The sequence below is a fragment of the Calypte anna genome, chromosome 7 (assembly GCF_003957555.1).
Source record: "Calypte anna isolate BGI_N300 chromosome 7, bCalAnn1_v1.p, whole genome shotgun sequence".
Lineage (NCBI taxonomy): Eukaryota > Metazoa > Chordata > Aves > Apodiformes > Trochilidae > Calypte > Calypte anna.
In genome coordinates, this window is record NC_044253.1 from 16808896 (window position 1) to 16827837 (window position 18942).

The 18942-nt window shown below is 39.8% G+C and overlaps 1 protein-coding gene across 1 annotated transcript in view; it reads right to left on the bottom strand.

The window, feature by feature from the left end:
* Positions 1–15395: 15395 nt before the first annotated feature.
* The window catches only part of PLA2R1 (phospholipase A2 receptor 1), a 43131-nt gene continuing 39584 nt past the window's right edge, over positions 15396–18942 (bottom strand). The window contains exons 29-30 of the mRNA XM_030454528.1: positions 17848–17877; positions 15396–17622 (exon numbers count right to left, since the gene is read on the bottom strand). Coding sequence (XP_030310388.1) covers positions 17408–17622; positions 17848–17877 — 245 coding nt within the window. The 3' untranslated portion in view covers positions 15396–17407. The remainder of the gene's footprint in view (positions 17623–17847; positions 17878–18942) is intronic.

Consider the following 18942-nt stretch of genomic DNA (forward strand, 5'->3'; position numbering starts at 1 on the left):
TATGATACTTTTTTGTAACACTTTTTAAGAGGGTCTTTGACACCTGTACTGTGCAGTTTTAATGGAAATTTTGCTTCAATGTAATACCTGTACTGGCAGTGTTAATGTGCTCAGCCTCCTAAGAAGCTGTTTCTGTTGTCACTGTGCCAGTGTAAGATTATTACTCAAAGTATGATTGTGGGAGCTGGAACCTCAGACTCAGATGATGTTTTGTACCACGTTATATTTGTTGCAAAAAAACCCCGTAGTTTGGAGGAATGGTTTAAAAGAACATCAGCTATAATTTGGGAAATGTTTTTAAGCAAACAAAAATTAATCCAGGTGGAAGAGCTTATACATTTAAATGAAAAAGGTTTTTTTGTTTCTTTAAACATGAAAAGAACAGCTCCCTAAAAGTGCTGGGGAAGCGCCTGAATATAAGAATTTCACATGATGTTCTGGAGGTAAAATTGAGCTTGTTGAAGGCACAATGAATATACCCTCTCCGAAATACCCCCACTGCCCTAAGTGTGACCAGAAAGAGGTAAACTTTCAATGTGAAGCTGAGAAGATGATGTAAAGAGGAAAATTTCAGATCAATCTAGAATTGGGAACACTTCTGAGATAAAATTCTGTGTGGAAAGGGTGCACTCATTTGGGGCTAAACTGCTGGCATTGAAAGGTTGTGATTGATCAAGCTACAAACTGAAAGGGCAGCAGGTGTGGGGCACACACAGCTCAGTGTGCCATTGGCATATTGTGTCTTTTGGAGTGCAATAAAGGCCATAGAGCAGAAAAAAGGAATGCAAAACTAATGGAGCTCCTCTCAAAAGGGAAATGAAGAAGGAAACAAACACAGCAACAACACATACTTTTACACAAATGCCAAAATCCCAGTTACCAAATTGAGGTAAATCAAATGCCTGATCTAACTCAAAGATAATGACATGCAAGCCATCTGCAGGGTATCGCAGTACCAGGACATAAAATACACATAAAAGATGAGTCACCCTGGCTGGTGGTGGGGTAGTGAAAGTTACTAGTGACATCTTTTAATAAAATCAAATGAACAAAATAGGGACCCAGCAGATGACACAGAATCCACGTGGACCAAAACGCCAGCTTTAAGCATATGTAGTACTGAATACAGACTGCCTGCCTGACCAAAAGACCAGAGAGGGTTTGCTGAGAGAGAGCTCATATGGGCAAAGAGGGTGGGAAATACTACCAAACCTGTACTTCAGGTAACTCCGTGTTGTCTGAATACTGCAGCATTGGAATATAACACAGCCTACATCAGACTTCATTAATATTGCTTCACAGAGAGGTGGAATGGAAAGCCACAAAAGAGATGCAGCCCATCATTTGGCCCTCCTTAATATGCAAGATCTTGTCCTACATTTTCAGCTCGCAGTTGCTGTTCCTGTGGTTATATTCAAATTTCTCACAGGCTGGACAAAGAACAAACATTCACAATAGTTGCGCCCAGTTTCAAAATGGACAGACAGAGAAATGAGAAAGTTTGTGAAGGGAGAGCAAAAAGGAGCAGCTAGGAACAGTATATTCTTACAGGTGGAGCTGAGCTTCCTGAAGTGTGCACAGCACTATCAGTGTACGCCGTCTAGTAAAGCCTGGAGAACTGGTAAAAGGAAGGGGGCACAGCTAATCTCACCACAGGGTGGAATATTAGAAACATGAAGTTAAGGTCATCTCCAACTGAAAAACACAGAAAGGATTGTAAAGTGAAATGTTAAAGGAAAACACAGTGAAAAAACAATAAAAATACTTGAGCCACGGCTAGCAAAAGGAATCCAAGCTTACATCCTCTAGACACATCAAGACCAAGAAACCCACTAGAGTCTAGTGGACTAAATGAAAACTGTGAAGTAAAACAGAGGAGAGGCAAAAAATATTTGCAAAGAAGCTAAATGATGTATTTGCATGTTGTCATGGTTTAACCACAGTCAGCAACTAAGCCCCACACAGCCACTCACTCACTCCCCTGTCATGGGATGAGGGAAAGAATTAGTATGAATGTCAGAAAACCCTTTGATTGAGACAAAACCATTTTGATAGGTAAAGCAAAACTGTGCACACAAGCAGAGCAATCAAAGGAATTAATTCACTACTTCCCATTGATGGATAGATGTTCAGCCATCTCCAGGACATCAGGGCACCATCATTTATAAAGTTTGCTTCAAAAGACGAATTCCATGACTCTGAATGTCCCCCACTTCCCTATTCTTCTTCCAGTTTTATGTGTTGAGGATGATGTTATGTGGTATAAAATACCACGTTGGTCAGCTGGGGTCAGATATCCCGACTGTGTCACATCCCAGTTTTTTGTGCACCCCCAGACTACTCAGTGGTGGGGTGGGGTGAGGAGCAGAAAAGGCCTTGATTCTGTGTAAGCCCTTCTCTGCAGAAACAAAAAGATCCCTCTATTATCAGCACTGTTTCCCATACAAATGAAAACATAGCCCATACAAGATAATATGGAAAAAAAACAACTCTATCCCAGCCAAAACCAGCACACATGTTCACTTGAATAAGCAGATAAGCCACATACTTGGAAAGGCTGTAGGCCAAACTAGGCAGAGTAACAGAAACCCAGGACTGTCTTATAGGCACTGGGTTTTTCTAAAGGAGGTGTGGATAAGAAATAGCAGATCTACAAATGGACCTACCTTTCTCTTCAAGCTTTTTCTGTGCCTGGAGACCAGAGAGTGGCAATGTGACATCAGTCACTAAAAAAGATTCCAAAGGGAAAATGAGGAGACAGGATGAATGATACTGAAATCAGGCAAACCTAACATCAGTGCCAGACAAAGCGGTAGAAACTGCAATTAATTTTAGAATTAGTGTGGACAAATATGGTCTTTTTGGACAGTGTCAACATGTCTTCTCTAAATGCTGTATTTGCTATTTAGGCCTTTAGAGGAGGTCAGCAAGCATGTGAACAAGAGTGATTTGGCTAGTAAGATCCAACAGTGTATAAACAGTGTATAAACCTAGAAGAAGGTTTATACTGGGTGAATAAATCATCAGGCACTTTGAACTGGAACTTGCTCTTTGCATTTTTCTATTGATTTGAGGGGCTTTTGTTGTAAAGAAATTACATGTACCTTAGCCTTTTTATTTCTGAGAGCAAGACTGAAATAGCTTTTGTTATTACCCACATTTTACATGAAGCTGGGACTTGAACAAGAACTACCTGTCTGTGACTCAACACTCACACAACTTGAGATAAAGTTTGTGGGTGGACAGTGCATACAAATGAGCTTTTAGAGCTTCTCCCTGTGCTTGACACCATGGGTAAATCAGGGACAGACTATGAAGGTATTGCTATCAGCTTTTCATCACTGCACAAGCACTGCTGGTGAGTTCATTTCATGTGCTTGGCACAGAGTATATGAAGAAGAATGTGCAAGATGAAGACACTACAAAACAGCATAGATTCCTTATGGCTCAGCTTTGCAGTGATCAACACATGCACTAACCATTACTAAGATTCTAGACAAAACTTCAGAACAGATATTTTAAGCCATAAAGGGTTTGGTCACTTCAGAGATCAAGAGATCATATCTGTGTATGACATATTCCCCTTCTAGAGATCACTACTCACATCCAAGCTGAACCTGTTCCTGGCTTTGATTTTGAGCCCTCTCTTTCCTTTGCTTAGGCTGTCAAACAGTAAGCTTGTTCTTTATGGCATCTTACAGGAGAATGAACGAAACATTACAGCAGTGAAAAACATTGCAACTGCATATAGAGTTTCCATTAGAGATCTATTTAATTTATGCTTAATTAAAAAGCTCTGTTTCTTTAAGGAGTACATCTACATTTTCTTCTTTTTTTTGTTTGTTTGCAGTACTATGCTGCCAGTACTAAAACATCAGTTGCTACAAATGTTTTACTAAAGAGCAGCACTTCACTGGATGAAGTCCATAAGTTTCTTAAGGTTTGTGTGTATTTCATTGTGCTGAAACACTTTGGCCCACCTGGGGCTGGAGTTATAATAGACAATATTTAAATAACCTCTGGCCTATTTAGATCCCACTGTAATGCACAAGCTTTGGAAATGCTGAATGTTTCTTTACAACCAGTAAACCTGAAAGAATTACTCAGATGCTGTTGAAATTAATCCAGGTCCTATATCAAAGAATCACAGGCTCTCTAGAGATAGTCTAGTGCATCCTCTGCTTAGATCATGGTCAGCTACAGCAAGTTGCTCAAATCAATGTCCAGTTGCTTTTTTAATACCTCCAGAGATGTAGACTCTACAACCTCTCACGGTAATCTGCTCCAATGTTTAACTACCACCAGATTAAAAAAAAACAAACAATTTTTTCTTCTTTGCAAAAGGAATGTCTTCTATGTCAGTTTGTGCCTGTTACTTCTTGTCCCTTTACTTAATGCCACTGAGAAGAGTCTGGTTCCATCTTCTTTACTCTCACCAAGTATAGGTATTTTATAGATACCGACAAGATCTCCCTGAGCATTCTGTCCTCCAGAGTGAACAGTCCCAAGTCTCTCAGCCACTCCTCATATGACAAATGCTCCAGTCTCTTATCACCTTTGTGACTCTTTGCTGGATTTGCTCCAGTACATCTCTATCTTTCCTGTTATGGGGAGTCCATAACTGGCTTGATCTATATCTATCACTAAAGATGTGTCTCACTAGTGGTGTGTAGAGAAATTATCACATACCTTGACCTGCTGCCAACACTCCTCCTAATGTAGTTTAGGATACTGTAGGCCAATTTTGCCAGAAGAGCACATTGCTGGCTCATGTCCAAGCTTGTATTCACCAGGACTTCCAGATCATTTTCTGTAAAGCAACTTCCTAGCTGGTTGATCTCCAGACTCTACTAATGTATAGGGTCATCACCTGCCAGGTGCAGGAGCTGGCATTTAACTTTGAATTATATGTGATTCCTCTTGGATGATTTCTCCAGCTTGCTCGGATCCTTCTGTATGGTAGCATCACAGTTTGGTGTACCAGCCACTTTTCTCATCTTCAGCTGTCTGCAGACTTGCTGAGGGTGCACTCTGCCCCATCATCAAGGAGCTTTAATGAGGATGTTTAACAATATAGGCCACAAATTGGCCCCAGGCTTACCATCAGTGACTGGCTTCCAACTGGACTTTGTGCCACTGATTATAATCTTCTGAGCCTGGCATTTCAGCCCATTTTCAATCCACCTCACTGTCCACTTGTCTAGCCAGCAGTGTCTTAATGAGGTTTCTATAAGAGCAAGTGATGAAAGCCTTGCTTAAGTTAAGATGATTAATATCCTTTGCTCTCTCCTAGTCCACCAAGCTAGTCATTTCACCACAGAAGACTATCAGGCATGATTTTCTCTTATCAAATTCATACTGATGATTCACAGTCATCTTCATGTTCTTAATATATTTGGAAATTGTTTCCAGAATTATTTGCTTCAACACACTCCTGGATATCAAGGTAAGGCTGACTGACCTGTAGTTCACCAGATCCTCTTCTTCTTTTCTTGAAGTTAAGCATTTGCTTCTTTCAGTCCTCCTTTGATCACTGTAACTTTTCAAAGATACTGAAGACTGGCTCCACAATAACAGCTGGCAACTCCACTAACTCTCATGGATGCATTCCACTGGGTCCCACGGAATTATTTATGTCCAATTTGTTTAAATGTCCTGATCTACTCTGCTGAGGGTAAGTCTCCATTGTTCCATATTCTCCTACTGGTCATGGGGGCCTGTGATTCCTGAAATAAAATCTTACTAGTAAAGACAGCGATCAAAAATAAAAATGTCTTTTCCACATCCTTTGTTACCATCACCCCACTCAGCAGCAGGCCCACATTTTCCCTAGACTTCTTTTCACTGCTGACACATCTGCAGGAGTCCTGACAGTGCAGAACTACTCACCTCTTCTCCTTTCTCTTAACTTCGACAATAGACTGGTCCACTAGGAAAGTTCCCAGCCAGAGAAAGAGAAGATGTCATTTTTCTCTTTTTAACAAATACACAGACAGTTTGGCTATCTTTGCTATCCTATGCAATCCCTTTTTATAAGAGGAATCTGAACCAGATTAATGGTTCAGATTATTAATTAACACTGATCCAGACTAATTCAGTAATCATCAGGCTAAAGCAAGTTCTCAGTGTCTTGTTTTGGAGCTGATCAACTTCATTCACAGCACTGAAATATTTACTAGAGCACAAAGTGGAATTCAGGTCTCCCTATTCCCTTTCCCCACAAATGAGTATGTTACTACTATGAGTCTCACTCATATCTCATTGTGACTTGCTGAATGTTGACTTACTGGTATAAAGTCTGACAGTCAGACCATGTTCTCCTTATGAATCTAGCTCTTGACAACCTGAAGTCTTCAGAAAAACAAAACGCTAGAAGATTCTGATTTTAACTTCAAGTCAGGCACAGATGTGGAATGTAATTGTAATCCTACCTTAAAAATAGAATGATCCAACCACTAACTTGAGAAGTGATTCCTTATGGCAACAATAACCGTATTTGTTAAACCTAGCATTTATCTTTAACCTTTACTCCCATACACTTTTATAGCCATGAGCCCTGCCAGAGGGTTCATGACAGACATGGCAAAATAGGAACATGCAAAAGAGAAGCCAAGAGCCTGGACTTTAAAAGCAAAAGTTGGTGGATACTCCAAACCAGAATAGATGTATTCATCTAAGAATACATGTCTAAACACAAGCATTGGACATGAAAAGAAAGCATGAACATAAACATAGTGGTAGAGATCACTGTTAACAGAAGTTCCCTTCAATTAGTTTATTTTTATAAACAATACCATGGATTATTAATGCTGTAATACAACACCATAACAACACTGCAAGGAAACATGATTTGGATGGGAATGTCACATTTTTAACCCGAGCCATAAGTGAAAGTAGAGTCAAGTTTATCCAGGTCATTACATTGTCATTTTAGCTCCATTTAAGCCTTTGCTGTTTAATAGGTAATGCCTGAATTGAGAACAAAAGTTACTTCAAGTTTATCTGGAAAAAAGAACTTTGAAAAGTAAATTTTACTGGCAGTATTCTGGCAAAATATGTATCTGTTTCAGAAGCAGTATTGAAACAGTGATGGAATGAGACACTTCACACTGTTCCAGCAAAGCAGTTTCCACTTATTAACAAGGTGGTGTTTCTGCAATTTGAAGGCTCTTGGCAATCGTTGTCCCTCAAAGACCATCAAAGAATTTTTTTTTCCATTTGGAATTCCACATGGAATACTCAAAGAAAAAAACAGGTGAGGTAATACCAGTGAAATCAGGAAACAGTGACTGCATCTCCCCAACTCCTAGCATCAAGAAAATCCTTTTGCCTGTACCTGCCACCAGCCAGCAAAACAGCAAAATGCATGACTTTGTCTACATTTTCTCTGAAACAGAGAAATAAAGACTGGTTGATACATGACTGACTATTGCTCTGATGTAATTTGGCTACTTGTTTGTTATTAGTACTGTAACTGCTGAAGCAAAGCAGCAGTAATGCATGCTCACACATGTTGAGTATTACACCTGTTGGATTTGTTTGATTGGTTAGTGGTTGGTTTCTCTCACAACTGCAGGATGAAAGCATCAGGATCCACAAGCTAAGGCATCTCATCCAACTGGCACTTTACCAGCAGGAGTCAGGGTTGGGTCCCTTTTGCATTAATTCTTGTCAAAATGTGTGGCTTTTCCCCTCTGATCTCTAAGTGTATGGTAACATTTGAAGACTCATACTTGGTCACTCTGGGATACTTGACATTAATCCTTTCTTTCCAAAATACTGCAATTGTTTGCTTCACGTAATCAACTGCAATTTAAATCAGTCCTGGGAGGATCAGGGACTGTTGCAGCGTTCTGAAAACAGCACACTTTATAATTACTCCAGTTCATAATTTATAATAGCTGTCAGTACACAGACACAGACAAGTTATATCAATGCAACTAAATAAGAGCTGCAAATAATCAGAGAATGGGCAAGTTCAAAAGGTACCCTGCCAGCTATTGTATTGTTTACTGAATGGTACTTCCGCTAAGCTTGTAATACCACTAATAGAACTAAAACCAGGTAAAAAATATGTGTATCTCTGATGCTAAATTTTTGTAAGATTCCTCTTCAAAAAGCTTATTTTACAATTATAAGATTTGTCTTTAACAATCTGACACCCAAAATTACTACCCACTGAATTACAAGGAACAAAACAAAAATCAGTTTAGTATCCTACATGATTTGTTTTAAACAATAACACATTTTGCTAGATCTATTTTGGCATTTACTTGCTAACAGCAGATGTCTCTGTGCTGCAGCCAACGTATGAAGCAGGAAAAGAAGCAAATGGTGAAATTTGTTTCTAAATTTCTTTTCTTTCCCCATCTTTTTTTTTTTTTTCAGGATAAAGATAAAGATAATATTCTAAAGGATAGTTTTTCCTTTTAGTCCCTTTTTTCTATTTTTATTTCATGTTCTAATTATAGCTAAGTTAAACACTGAACTACATTGGAATTTGGTGTACTGCTCATATCTAATGCTTCCTTCTTATATCCCTAAAACACCTGAAATGGGGGAAAAATACCTGCACGTACTATATAGCCAGCTGGCCAGTTGTGGAGAAAGGATCAGATCATCTAGGTAGCATGAGATGTAAATTTGTCACAGCAGAGCCTACTGTCCTATTATGCTTTTTTTCCTCTTTGTTATTTACATTTTAAGATCAGTTATCTGAATGTTTTTCACAGTAGCTCTAGTGTAATATTTCCAAGGCACAGTATGCAGTTTGATGCTCCTCTCCTTTTTTCAGAGTTGAAAATTCTCTTTCAATACTGCGAAGTGGTTAAGACGCTGACAATAGTCTTTTTCATTCCTCTATTATTGATATCACAATAAATTTATAACTTCTATTCATTCCTTCAAAGAATTCCTTAATGTTAGGCTTACTTCAGTCTCAAGACTGTTGAAGAATACTACAGGGAGAATAGGAGTCCAAAACTGAATCATTATCTATTTTGAGAAAGTCAGTCATCTATCACAAATTGTATCCTTGTTAATACAAGCCACAGTGTAAGTATTTATTTTCCAAAGAGATCTTCATTATTTTTTGTATTTTCCCAGAATGTTTTGCATGCACATTTCCAATTCAGTCTCTTCCCTAGAGGGTTAATAATTAGCAAACTGACTTCCCCAGCTGGTTTTGTTCAAAGTGCTGTCATCCTCCTGAATTCAGTCAACATCTATCAGAAACAAAGACGTCAAACAAAACATATTAGCCTTCAGTATTCTCTTGTGAAGTTGTGGCCTCCAGCCAGAAAATTTTGTTATTTTCTATGTAAGCTTTATTTTTCTTTCCTTGACCAGCATTTAGTATGGATCAAAAGAACCACTGCTTTAAAATGCAATCATAAAAATAATAAACACTAGCACTGACACAGCATTGTGCACCTCAAAACAAGTCTTGCATCTGTTTTGGGTGACATTATATTTAGGAACATGCTCCAGTGTGGTCTTTCAGGGTCTCCAACAGGTCTCCTGCTTTTGTCAGCATCTTATGAATGTTCTCTGTCTCCAGAGAGAGGCATAAAACTTCCTGGCTGTCTTAGGGCTCTTTTTAAATACAATTTCTGGAAATTTTGAACAATGCTTACGGCTTTGCTTAGAGCATCACAGGCTCTATAGTCTATCCAGCAGCTCTTGATCAAGATCTGGCCACAGACACACTCCAGCAGGCTCACATGGAGCTAGGAACAGACATGTGTAAGTCCACCAAAGTCAGTTGTATCTCAGTGCTCTGAACCAGGCAGTGGCTGTGCAGGAAGCTGCTGTTTCCACTAACACATTGCAAAAGAGGAAGAAAGGCAGCCAGAGACATTGCTGTTTCCTCTGCAGAAGTGGGCATTCACTTTTACCTTGGCTGTGGATTTTGAGTAGCTAGGGCAGGTTGGGTGCTCACTGGTTTCTGTAGTACATGAATTGGATGATTCAGCTTTACCCATTTCAGAACTGTTTCTTTCTGTCCTGAGGCAGACCACAAATTTAACCAGAGGTGTTTTCCATATTCCAGTTGTATGGAATTTGTGTTCACAGAGATCCTAAATTCTGGCTGTTGTGAGTCTATAAGGCTAGAAGGCAGTAGGCTGATATATCAACAGACCCACAAAAATATACACACCAATATTTTCAGCAGACTTACTCATCTTTATCCAGACAGAGCTGAAAGGGCCATCCACCCATGTTGTGAATCTATTCCCCAGCAGTGGTGGTGGATTGATCTGTTTATTTCTAAACCACAGTTATCCAGTTTAACAGTGCACACTGCCATTCAAAGTGACCTTGCCACTTAGTTGGATGCTTATTGTTTGGCCCAGCTGTTCCCATGGTATTCTATCACACATTTCCTGCTGTGATTTCAGTCAGCTGCTTCTTGTTTGAGTCTTCCCAAGCGAAATAATTGGTCCCTGTTCTCTTTATACGTCTGCTTCACCAGTGGTCAGCTCTATCATTTATCTTTCCCTCCATCAGGGTTCGGTTTGTGCTATATCAGAGCAAGTAGGAAAGTTAACTGCAAGAGCACCCGAGACTCAAAAAATTCCACTTTACATTATTTCTATCAGGCAGGAATGAAGCCAATTTATATGTAAGTAGCAATAGCTAAAATTCAAATCATGAAGGATTCTGGAAAGTCACAAGAGAATGGATGGTCAAGGACAGGACAGAGAAAGGAGCCCACATGGGCTTTCATTCCTTCTGCCCTAACTTAACTGCTTTGGGACTGCCAGACATGTGGTGGGTGTGCTCCAGAGGAGCTGTGTTCAGGGGGTGAGGCACTGCAGGAGCCTGCTGTGACAAAGCCACAATGCCAGTTATGTTCCTGGGTAGGGTGTGTGAAGAAAAGCCACTCTGCTATTTATGCAACAGTTATTTCAAAGGGCAAGGTAGTTGCTGTATTCTATTAATCTGCTCTCTCCAGATGGAAAGCCTTCAGGGGCTGCTCCCATACATTTCTACTTTTAAATAAAAGGTACCTTACAATTTTTCTTACACCTACAATGTGTCCTATACATACAACTCGATCTTCAATATTTGCTTTTGAAACTATATTTAAAGTAATTCAATTTACCTCTCAACATCATTTTCATCCAGAAGGATCAGCAGGACACGACATGTGGCAGCAGAAACACTGCTTTCTCACTTTTCAGAAACAATCCTTGTTATTATTTTTAATATTAAATACCAGAAAATATAATGTCTAGGCCATGTAAGCATCATGTAAGGTGTCAGATTTAGGTACAGAATAGGTGAGCGTGCTAGCATCAGGAGAAACTTCCCAAAGAAACTAGTACAGACAAACCAGAATGATGCTTACCCTGTGGTAGGGCCACGATAAATTAAGCCTTAAATGACTCAGTATATTCTTTTACTTTATATTAAAAGTTTATGTACTGTAGCTCATTGGCAACATACAATGTTAAGGACTCTGCTTACACACCTGAATGAACCTGGAAGCATCAAGCTCTGGGATGGAGTCTCAAACCCAGCATCAGTGAAGCCAAGCAGCACAAAGATGCTGATTAGGTAGAGTCTGTCTTTTATCAGTTCTGTGCATGTTCGCTTCTGGCTTCCAGTGAGGGTTTCCAGGGACTTCTCACCTACAAGGCACACAAAGTTTATGGCAGGAAGCAGCAACAAAGCAGATTTAATCAGGTTATGACTGGGTTAAAGGCGTAAAACCATGCTTTACAACTAGTATCCAGAATAGCTTCACAAGAGGAATGTACATGATGGGATAACTTTCAGTATTCACTAAAAAGACCTAAGAAAATATACAGAGGATTTCTTTTGTACAGAATAAACAGAAACTTTTGATTTCTTAAAATGAACATTGTCCTATGAAAATCTGAAAAGATACAGGGATAGTTTTTCTTTTCCTAAGTATGGTAAGAGACACAACCACAGTAGACCAGTTGTGGTGGATAGCCTCTAAGAACCCAGTGTCTGCCACCATTACCTACAGGCTGGCCACTTCCCTGGAAAGCAGGTTGTTAGGCCTTTCCATGCATGATTCACAGAAAGAGTCTTCCTTATGTTCCTGTGCTGGCATGCAGAGGACAGTAACTTTGAGCCTGCCATGCATTTCCAGACTTATCTTTTATCTACAGGCTTAGCTGATCTCACTAAGACTGTGTTTTCAAGCTTTTATTTCTGAGAACCACAGTGGAGATCTAGTCTGTGGGGTAAGGTTAAGAGTAGTATTTGTTATAGCAGTCACAAGCTGACAAAAAAAACCCAACAAAGAAGCATGAGAAATAAAGGAAATGGTAGCAGCAGTTTTGCAACTATCTGTAATAGCTATGCTCTTTTGGAAACTACTACAGTTGAGGATCACTTTGGTGGTTACAAACTACAGTGGTGTTACTTGCAAGCACTGCGGCAGGCTGAGTCTTGTAAACTGTCTTAGATAACTGCAGTTGCTTCATCCCAGGAGGATCAGGAAAGCCCAGAAAAGCTGCAGTATAGGGAAAGAAGATTATAGAAACTAAGACTTTGAAGTGAGGCTCTACTATAAAATTGTTCTCAATGTCCTTTACGGTTAAGTTTCCAAGATCAGAACCCAGATCAACCTGCATAAACACAGGGGATACAAAAAATGGATCAGCAACTCTTGCATTTGAGCAGCTTACAGAATAAATCAAGAGAAGGAAAAAAAAATCTGCTTTCAACAGTGCTGCAGAATTATTACTTATGTGATGTATACCTAGAGTGTCTAACAATTTTAATTTATGTCTTAATTTTCATTTCCCCACATAAATTAGTAGGTAAATGCCTGCATTGACACAGTCAGGAAATAAAATTTTAAAACAATCCATTTACAGGATAAAGACTGTGCTGGTGAATTTTCAATTAAATACTTTCCATCAAAGGGACCAGAACAAAAACATACCTCGAATATATATTTACTTATTCATTTAATACTCAGGAACCCAGGTTGATTTTTCCATCACTCACCAAATGACAAAAGAAACAACCTACAGACCAGCATAAGTACTTGGATTATCCAATTCTGAGCATTTCAGTGTATCCCATGGAAGTTGTTGAGAATGATCACTGGTCACTGTTGAAAAGCCACCTTAACACAGCTTTTTAGTATCACAGCCGTGGGTAAGAACTGATGTTGGTATTTAAAGTTCTGAAACTTGGGAGTTTTGCTGCTCATTTAATTAAACTTCTAAAAGATGGGGAGCAGAGTCCTCTTTTTTCTCTTGCAAAGCTCAGTTTGTCAGCTTGGTGTGCACCACTACCATCTACTGGCCAAACCCAGCCTGACTGCGTTTCCAAGCACCAAGTTCAACCTTAATGCTTCACGTCCCAGAACAGCGTTAACCCCCGTGCATTGGCTCCTGACAGGTTACTTACACACGACGGCAACAGATTGTATAAGATCAGTGCTCTGGTCTACAAAAGACAACGTTCCACTGATTACCAAGGGAAACCTTATAGCTTAAGAAGAGGCCTTGCTGTCTTGTTTTTTTATTTGTTTGGTTTTGGGTTTTAGGGTGGGGGTTGTTTGGTTTGGTGCTTTGTTTGGTTTTTTCTGAACTGAGGATTTAGAGCAGAGTTGCTGAATGTGTGCAATTTAGCTTTTAACTAAAAAAAAAAAATCTGCTTACATATAAATGTCCCAGAGGAAGGCTATACCATTTGGTTTCATTCCAGTATATTCTTTGTTGCAAGAGACTAGGGATGACTGTTACTACACCAAGGGAGGGGGCAAAACGATGGAAGAAAAACATAGCAGAATAAATTAATTGGGAATTTGTGCAATGCTGCCCTGGGATGTCCAGCTGCATATGCAAAAAACTTACCTTTTCCCTACACTCCCTCCATTCTGTACTGCACAGGTTTTAAGCATCCCCAGAGCTCCTTTCTCATCTTGATCCAGCCAGGGTAGATTGAGACAGTGTGTGTGTGTGTGTGTGTGTGTGTGTGTGCTTGCAAAAGCCAGGGAAGGGAAAGGAGGAAGGTCCCTGCACAAGGAAGGGCAGCACTGCACCCATGAGAGGTACAGTGGGGAAGAGAGTCATGTTGCCCACTTGCAGCCTTGTACCACAACCCTTCACTCTGCCCAGTCACGCCTGACCTCTCCAGCATGAGTATGTTCCTGTTGCAGACTCTCATCCAGCTGGGATGGGATGGCTGCATCAGGCATCTCTGTTCCTCAGAGACCTGCTGTAGGAACTGCTAAACAGACGAGGTAAATTTTCTCCTGGAAAACAGACTATAAAAATAATCACACAGTTTGTTTTTTTTTTACTGCAGCCACAGAAGCACAACGGGCAACCAGCTCAGACAATTTCTGTGCATCAGCACCATGCTCCCATCCATCATCCTCACAGATGGTGCTATGACACCTTTCTCCTCCCAGCACTTCCAGCACTCAGGTCCACTGAAACACTGAAGCCACCAGGTGTGTGTAAACCATCTGCAGGGCCCAGGTAGAGCTAGAGGAGTGGGGTGCAAGCTTGCTCTCTCTCCTACCAGGATCACCTGATGCAAAGCCTACGAACTGTTTTACAAGAACTAAAGCCTGGCAGCTAATTAAAGCTGGGGAAAGATTCAAGAAAAATCATGGCACAGAAAATTGTTTTTCACAATCTAATTTTCCAGTTGAAATCCTACAGTGAACTTGGCTGCCAATATCATCAAGGTCAGCAGTAAAAACACAATCACCACATACTCTGATCAGGAATAGTGTAAGAGACTTCTGATTAAGGGAAAACAAACAAAAGCCATGGTAACAAAATCCAGAACAAGGACTAGAAAGCAATCAGCTCTTACAGTCATGGGTGAGTAATACCTGCAATTATAAAAGTTATATGAGGAAAGATATAAATATTTAAGGGTCTGTTCCCTTCAAAACCATTTCAAAGTGTGAAAAAAACACTTTTTGAACTATTTTTCCCTTAGTGCAGGATCATCTATATCAGAGTTGATGCTAATGAACAATCACTATTTTTAGGTTAGAGTTATTTATTATACCAATGTCCTTTAAATGTATTTAAAGGATTACAACACGCCTCAAGGAAAATTGAAAAAAAATTTCTGTCAATTTTTGCGAAAATAAAATATACACCCTCATTAACCAAATCATACTCTGACGAGTCTGCGTATCAAGGTAACAGCACTGCAGCCTGATAAAAACAGGTCCTCAGAGACAACACAGCTTACTCTCACAAACGAAAACCATACCACAAGCTACTCTGCTTGCTTTAAGAAGGCAGCAATTACACTTGTCAGTGAATATGATGAAGGAGATTTGTTGGTTTAAGATTGTTCAACTGTAGTGCAAATAAACGAAATTCTCACGGTGAACAGACAACCTTTTTTTGTGTGTGGGTGTATTTTTTTTGGTAAAAAAGTTATCACACTTCATACATATAAACCACAGATGATCTGGCAACTGTACTCAAAAGTTGCAGTCCACGAATTCCAGTATTTGAATTCACATAAAAAGAGCCCTGTAGATTAATCTGCATTGTACAGGTAAATCTATAGGACTTAGAACAAACTTTAAAAGCATTACTGAAGACTAATTTACAGGGTCAAACCACTAGATGAAATTGGAAAAATCTCAGATTAAGAACTTGTGATAGCTACACCCGTAGAAGTTATCAGAAACCATAAGTTGAAGATGATATTGGGATCAAAACCATCTACAGCCTCTTTGGCAACATTTGGAACATTTTTGAACACAGAAATACTCTGTGTACCAAATAGTATTTGAAAATAGCCCTGTACATAATTCTAACATGGACAATTTTTGCAATGTTCCTAGAATTGGTCATGTGAAATCTAACTAAAAGACATGATACATTCCTGTGCCTGTGCACAAATACTGTGTAAAAACATTTCGGTTGGCGTTAAGCTTCTTGCTTAATTCTCAGGAATTTACCTCCATCTTAGAGTTCTTGCAACATTGTCTGGATGAGTCATCTTAAAACAAATAAACCAACAAACCCAACAATAAATGCAGCCCTTCACAGTAGCTTTTAAAGACGACTGAAGGCACAGTAAATCCATTATGAAGTAACCCACCATGACTAACCACTTGTTTTTCCACGCTGCAGTAAAAATAAAATTCCCTCAAGCCTTCCACATATTTTCAGAGAGGTGTCTGGAGGACTGGTTAGGGTGGAGGCAGCCCTACGGTGAGAAAGCGCTGTTCCGGCTGCTGTAACTGAGGTAGTGCAGAGACCTGAGCTGGGTCCTTCACAGCCATTAGCCTGCAGAACAACTGCTCAGTGAAATGTATCTACACCCTTAGAACCTTAGTACAAACACTGAAAGTGAAAAGTGCCCTTCTGAGGGCCTGCTTCATGGGCTTATGAAGCAGCCACATATGAATATGTGGCTATGTGGCTCCCCCATGTTTCATCCGCAGCTTTTGAGAAGAGGGTCTCAGAAAAGCACGCACAAATACTGTGTGCAGAAATACTGTAGGTGAACTGTAAATCAACTTATTACCATAACTATGAGCGAGATTTACAACAGTTTTTTTTTCTTCAGATATTGACCAAATGTGTCTTTCAAAGAGGTTGATGGGATTAAAGTTCTGAAATAAGATAGGCGAGAGATCACATAGTTAAATCGTTATCAGGATACTAGACCCATCTCAAACGACTGTATCAATTTCAGGATGACGAAGTCCATATGCCCTTATATCTCTAGGCTCATTTATTTTCTAACATGAACCATCATGGGCCAAAACACTAAAACTCCAGCACTCCTGATTCAAAAGTGACCTCATCATTCTACCAGCTTGGAAATCCAGTTGGCAAGAATCCAATGTCTGAAAAATAACTTCATTTTCCAGAGGGAATGCCTATTGAGAAAAAAAGTCCCACAGTTCTTGGAATATGTTCCAGAGTCCCTAAATTCAAGGCCAAATTTTAATGCTAGTTCATGAGCAGATTCTGTGTCATAAAAAAAGCCAGCCAAACAAACAAAACCACAGAAAAAACCCCAAACTAAAACAAAAAAACCCAAAAAACAACAAACAAAACCAAACAAAAAAAACCCAGAAAAGCCCAGGCATTCCAAAGGAAAAAGTTGTATGTGTTGCTCTGGGGCCTTGGACAGGACTGTTCCACATGAGCAGTTGGAGGTTTATGGTGTGGCAGTATTTTCAGTTCCTAGCTTGTCCCATTATAGCTGACTTCTCCGTGGTTCTGCCATGCACCCTTGCCTCATCTTACCACAAAGCAGAAGTGCTCCAAGACAGTGAGCCCCTGCAGTGTTCATATCAATGGCTGCCAGGGTTTCTCTGGCTATAGGCACCCAGGGGGACTCCAGAGAAGGAGAAAACCACTGTAGCTTGTGGAGTTTCACATGGAAAACATGAATGCTTACTACACACGATGAATTAATTGTTGCTTCTCTCAAAATCAGAAATGAGGATGCTTTCTTCCAAAGGAGAAGTGTCAGTGTTGATCTGTGGCAAATAGGTGTTTCTGATCCACAGTATCCTGCTGAAGATTTGGTTATTCTGTTTGTACAGGCACCACAGAAAAATTGAAATGGCAGCCAGCATCACCAACGTCACAAGACCAGCCAAAGCTGCAAGCTCATGGTGTGACACTGAAAGGGAAGGACAGAAAGTTAGTAAGCAAATATGTTTCTAAATAATTTTAAACATAACCATGCAAATGTCTTATGGGAAACATTATTACCCCTTATATGTCATACATTTTCAATTCCACGCTTAACAGTGAAAAATGTTACTTCACAAAATATCAGCTCAAAATGTGACTTTACTCTTTAAAAAAGAAATAAAAATATTAAGAAAGTAGAGAAGAAACTTACTTTTTTCAGAGGGTTCTTTTGCATCAATATCTGAAACAGAATCGAGAACAGTCATGAAATTACCCACAGAGCTAACAAAAGCAACTGTATATTCATGGTAAAGTTGATACTGAGAAGCCCATCTACCGAGACCCATAAAAGAGCAGGCTGTTCTTCAACTTTACTCATGTCAATGGCACTCCAACTGGCCAAATTAAACATAATTTAATCTGCTACCTAAAATCCCTTAAATCTGATGGGCTATAGGATGGAGCAGCAGCATTTATTCACTTTTAAGAGTGTAAATGCATGAGATCTGTGCAGTAGTAGACTAACATTTCTACTGAGTACAGCAGTGACTAAGACATTTTGGGTGGGCTCTTGAAACACTTCAGCTCTTTCATAGCCTCACTTTCCTGGTGACTTGGTGTCTATGCAGTTTTCCCAGGCTGTGTCTGCCTGTCCTACAGGCTTAGTGGAGCTCAGCCTGATGTTCTGCCATATGAGGAAAAGCTCAGAGAACTGGGTTTGTTGAGCCTTGAAAAAAGAAAGCTTAGGGGAGACCTCATCACCTGACTGCAGTACTGGAAGGGTGGATACAAAGAAGATGAAGACTCCCTTTTTACAAGCAGACATATGGAAATGATGAGGGGTAATAGGTATAAGTTACTTCTGTGGACATTCTGACTGGACACAAAAGGAAAATTTTTCACAATGAGAACTGTGATTTACAATGAGAATCTCCTAAGGGAAGTGGGGGATTCTCCAGATGGGATACTTTTAAGGTTTGACTGAACAGGGTGCTGGAATGGTCTGTCTAGACCATGCTTTTCCCTAAAAAGATTAGACCAGGTGATCCTAGAGGACCTTTCCAACCTGGTATTCTATGATTCTTTAATACTATGATTCTCTGCACATGGCTTATGCATACAGCAGGCAGTCATATAATAATACTGTCAGCAATAATGCAATGGCTACCCAGGGGCCTTGACAGGCTACCCTGGCCGGCTGCACTTTTTACAGGGTTTTTTTCTAACACTAAGGGACAGAATTATTTAAAGGAAAACTAAGAGCAAATAAGGAAGCAACAAGGAATACATAGAACAATGGTTAAAA